The sequence below is a fragment of the Cryptomeria japonica genome, chromosome 11 (assembly GCF_030272615.1).
Source record: "Cryptomeria japonica chromosome 11, Sugi_1.0, whole genome shotgun sequence".
In the NCBI taxonomy this organism is placed as follows: Eukaryota; Viridiplantae; Streptophyta; class Pinopsida; order Cupressales; family Cupressaceae; genus Cryptomeria; species Cryptomeria japonica.
The window spans coordinates 93,910,065-93,914,627 of record NC_081415.1 but is presented as its reverse complement, the minus strand read 5'-3'; the positions used below and the strand labels follow the sequence as shown (position 1 = coordinate 93,914,627).

Genomic DNA, 4,563 nt, shown 5'->3' with positions numbered 1-4,563 from the left:
GAACACCTACAAATATTTCTATGAAATGGCCAATTTCAGTCTACAAAAACACATTAGGGCTTGGACAACATAACATAGGACCCCAGTTGATCCTCCTGCACTTCAGGTTCTGCTAGACCTAGGGGGGGACACCCTTTTGATGCACTAAATACAACAATTACAGACACATAACTGCATCAACATTAAGCAGATAGATCATTTCACAAGCTCAATAGGTTAGGGAACATTACAGATTGGCTAGATCTGTACAAACAATAGGATGAAACAGAGCTTGGAATGAGAAGAACACACCCCTAAACATAAAGGGAAATAGATTTGTCTTTTAAAATATTGATCTGAAACCATCCTTAAACTTGCAAGACTAGTGCCTTATTCATTGGGCAATAGAGTTACAGACAGAACTGCAAATACGAATCATAGATCCAAATTTGTTTTCCTTAAACAAGATATTCATGCACCAATACCTGATATTAATGCACTATTTGATTCATTCACAAATTTATCAGATATGGAAATACATTTCATCATTTATGACTGACTATAGAATTTAAAACCTTCCTTGAAGGATACCTGTAAACAGTCACACAATTTCCTTAAAATTGACAAATCTTCATCCTCCTTGAGGATTCAATTTATGATAATGAAATGCATACCTAGAGACAATACTGTGAGGAATTTACTCATGCCTGACACAAGCGAGACCTGCAACTAAAATCACGTTTACAACAATGCATTGCAATCCTATACCCTGAAACAAACCAAAAGAATTTACAAATTTGGGTCCTGATATTCAGAAAGTGGAAACCAACAAATCTGGAGCATTTTCCAAATTTCTGGAACCCTTACAACTGAGAAGAATGGGGAATAAAAAGAGGAGGGAAGAAAAACAAATTCACAACAGAAAATTGCCAAGTGTCTCTCCTCTCTAACTGAATTTTGTTCCCGTGAAAACTGCTTCTAAAATATCCCACATTTGTCCAAATTAACTTCATAATCAGATTCTTCGCTCCGAGAGCTTTCCGAAAATATATAACACTTTATACCTTGGCTAAAAATTGAGTCCTGGGCGAATTAATTCCCCAATATGCTTAAACATTTAAATTTTTCAAATTTCTCTATAGTTTAAACTATATCATTTAATCATTTTAAATTTGATTTTTGCCTCCATTTGTGCTCTGACGCCTTGCCACGTGGCGGGGTCTGATTGGCTGATGGGGTCTATTGGGCACCACCTGAGATGACACCTCATCCTTGCCACTTGTCGGCCACGTCACTGCCACTGTGCTGCTTACTCGTATGCCACATCATCGCCACTGGGTGCCACCTCACTGAGACCCGCCTGCTGGACCACTGACTGTACCCGCCACCTACGTGCCACGTGGATGACTCTCGTCCACTCTTGCTATTTCGTGGGGTTTAAACTTCGTGCGTCTTCCTTCGCGAAATAGCGCGAGCCGTTGATCTCTCTCGGACCTGCTCGCTCGTTAACCTGGCCTTCGTCTGCAAAATTTCACATGTTTGCCTCGAGAAGCGTGCCTGCATGGGGTCCACTTTGTCTTTGTCTAGTCACCGCCTCCATCACCTCGAGAAACATGCTCACGCGTGGGCCCGCTTTGGGTGCCCATGGGCACCTTGTGTCAAAAGCCTTTAAGGCTTAGACACTATAATACTATGCATTTTTGAATATAAACACTAAAACCGTCCCTCTCCCAGCGCATGTGGGACAAAGCGATTAGGCCTGGAGCTTCATTTTTTGCTTTCTCATTTCCACGTGAGATTTGCTAAAGTCCTTTGCAAGCCATTTTAATTACCACGCTGCTTGGAAGAATTGCATTACACTTGGAATCTGTTTCTCATTGCTTAAATTTGGCATTACTTGTAATGTCTGCTCTGTGTCATTATTGCAGTAATCTGGTGCCTGCAAATTTATTAGAGAAAAATATGCGCCCCCATCCTCTTTGGCCATTAGTTGATCATGGCTTCCCATTTCAACAATACACCCATCTTTCATAACAGCTATGGTATCGACCTTCTTAATAGTAGATAAGCGGTGTGCTATCACCACCGTTGTTCTGCCAATCATAAGCTCATTGAGAGTCAGTTGAATAAGATGCTCAGAAGCAGAATCGAGGGCACTGGTGGCCTCATCCAAAAGTAATATCTTTGGATTCTTCAAAATTGCTCTTGCCAGTGCAATTCTTTGTTTCTGCCCCCCAGAAAGTTGTGCTCCTCTTTCCCCTACCTTGGTATTATACCCTTTAGGGAAGTTGGTAATAAAATCATGTGCATTGGAAGCCTTTGCAGCCACCATCACTTCTTCTTCATTAGCATCCTCCTTTCCATACAGTATGTTTTCCTTTATTCTTATTGAAAAGAGAATAGGCTCTTGACTTACCAACCCTATATGTTGCCTTAGCCACTTCGTATTGAGTCTTTTAATGTCAAGCTCATCTACTAGTGTTTGTCCTTGAGTAGGTTCATAAAACCTTTCTAGAAGAGAAATTACAGTGGTCTTTCCCGAGCCACTGCCACCAACAAGAGCTAGTGTTTTTCTTGCAGGTATTAGCAAGTTAAAATCGTGTAAAACAATGGCATCTGGACCTGAACGATAGCTGAAGCAAACGTTCTTAAATTTGATAATGCCTTCCAGTTGATCTACTTCAGGCCCATCAATATTGTCTTTTAAGATTGGTGTCTGATTAATGATCTCCATTATTTCTATATAAATAGCCACTCCCTTTACTATGAAAGTTAGGCTTAATACCGCGTACCCTATGGCTACTACTCCAAAAAGCACATTTAAAAGCGAAGACAAAATATATGCAGGTTTATAAATGCCTTTCCTCGTTAGGATCCCTCCATACTAGCAAAGCAGAGCCCACGAACTATAAGATATGGCCATTATAGCACCCATTCCAACACCCTTAACCAGTCCTTCTTGGTACTCCAACTTAACTGTAGATTTTAACATCTTTGAATAAGATGCCATGGCCTTAGACTCCCCAACATAGGAATAAACAATTCGAATTTGTGAAAGCACTTCTTCAGTAATGGTTGCCGCGACTCTGGATGTTGTTTGAGCTTTATGAGTCACCTTGGATCTGCCTCCCCCTTTTCTTTACCACGTGAGCTGTTAAAATCTCTTGCAAACCACTTTAGCCACCATGCTGCCTTGGAGGTCTATTTTGCTGCACGTGAGGAGAAGGAAATAACTAGAATTTGCTTGCTTCAAAAGCTCTTGTAACCTCAAGACATCTGCCAGCCCATACTTTATTTAGTCTTCAACTTAACATCCTTCCTCATTCGTGATGACGCTTGGGGCTTTATTTGGCATTTGATTTGGGGCTTCCTGGAATCTATTGACCATGCTCAAAATCTAGATTGTATCGTCCACACTTCAGGGATACATCTCATGAAACTCAAGTTAATGGACTCTTTAGTGATGGCGTGACAACAATCGCATATGTTTCATTGCCATACATGACATCAACCCGCTGAAATGCACTGAAGTTACAAAACCGCTAAACATTGCCCATCTCAATATGTTGTATTTTCCTAATTGGGATATTGTCCACAAAGAACACAGTGATTTCAATTCCAAAGAACGCTATTCTCATGGAATTCAGTTGCGGGATCGAACTAAAGGTGGAACCTCTCTTCTCGGCCTATATGAACACTTCCATTCCCATGAACATTGGTCTGCAGAACATTCAACATGAACAAATAATGACACTACTATGCAAGCCTATATCTTTATGCATCATAAAGTCATGCACTAAGAGCATTCTTGCCACAAAATCAATGCATAGGCGTGAGCCAGGTTGGGCCCCAAAGTGGGTTCGACTAAAAAAAAAATTTCATTTTCATGCAACTGACCCCTGGAATGCTTCGCGGACCTCAAACATACCTCTGGAAATGATCGGCACCATTTTCGGATCATAAAATTGCATTTTACATTCTTCAGGCAATTACGCCACAATTTTCGCATTTAATTGCGAAGACGTAATTTTCAAACCTGTCAAAACATCTTTCTAGAGCTCGCCATCTGACAGGCGTGTACTTTGATATACAAGGATGAATTGTACCAAACGGTTTTTCAAGACGATTCCCAAGCGAAGAAGTATTAATTTCCGAAAATGCCCAACTGGCTTTGTCAACACTGCGGACCTGATGAAATCAATGTCCTGGCAACACATGATGCCTTTCTCAAAAATATCAAACGACCTCCGTAGGCTCTCAAATTCGAAACATAGGTACCTTTAGGTACATATTAAATCTTTGAATTCTTAGTTCGATCACCTGACTGACAGGATGCAAATGGTGCGCTCACCAAAACGGCTACATTAATTGATCTAACACTGGAAGTGCGGATAACTGAATTTGATGGCAAAATGAGTCCTTTTGAAAACCGATCAAACGGATTGATAAAAGCTTGAAATTTTAAATTTAGTTCACCATTTATACCAACATTAGCTTGGAACAAACATTAGGGCATGACGCTTACTGAGGCAACTTTTACACTTAGTCAAAACAGGGCTCCGACTAGCTGTCGAAACAGAGACT

The 4,563-nt window shown here is 40.6% G+C and overlaps 1 protein-coding gene across 1 annotated transcript; it reads right to left on the bottom strand.

The window, feature by feature from the left end:
• Positions 1-1,807: 1,807 nt before the first annotated feature.
• Positions 1,808-2,713, bottom strand: LOC131041893 (ABC transporter B family member 19-like). The gene has a single exon (XM_057975123.2). The coding sequence runs from the start codon at positions 2,711-2,713 to the stop codon at positions 1,808-1,810; it is 906 nt and encodes a 301-aa protein (XP_057831106.2).
• Between the last annotated feature and the right edge of the window lie 1,850 nt (positions 2,714-4,563).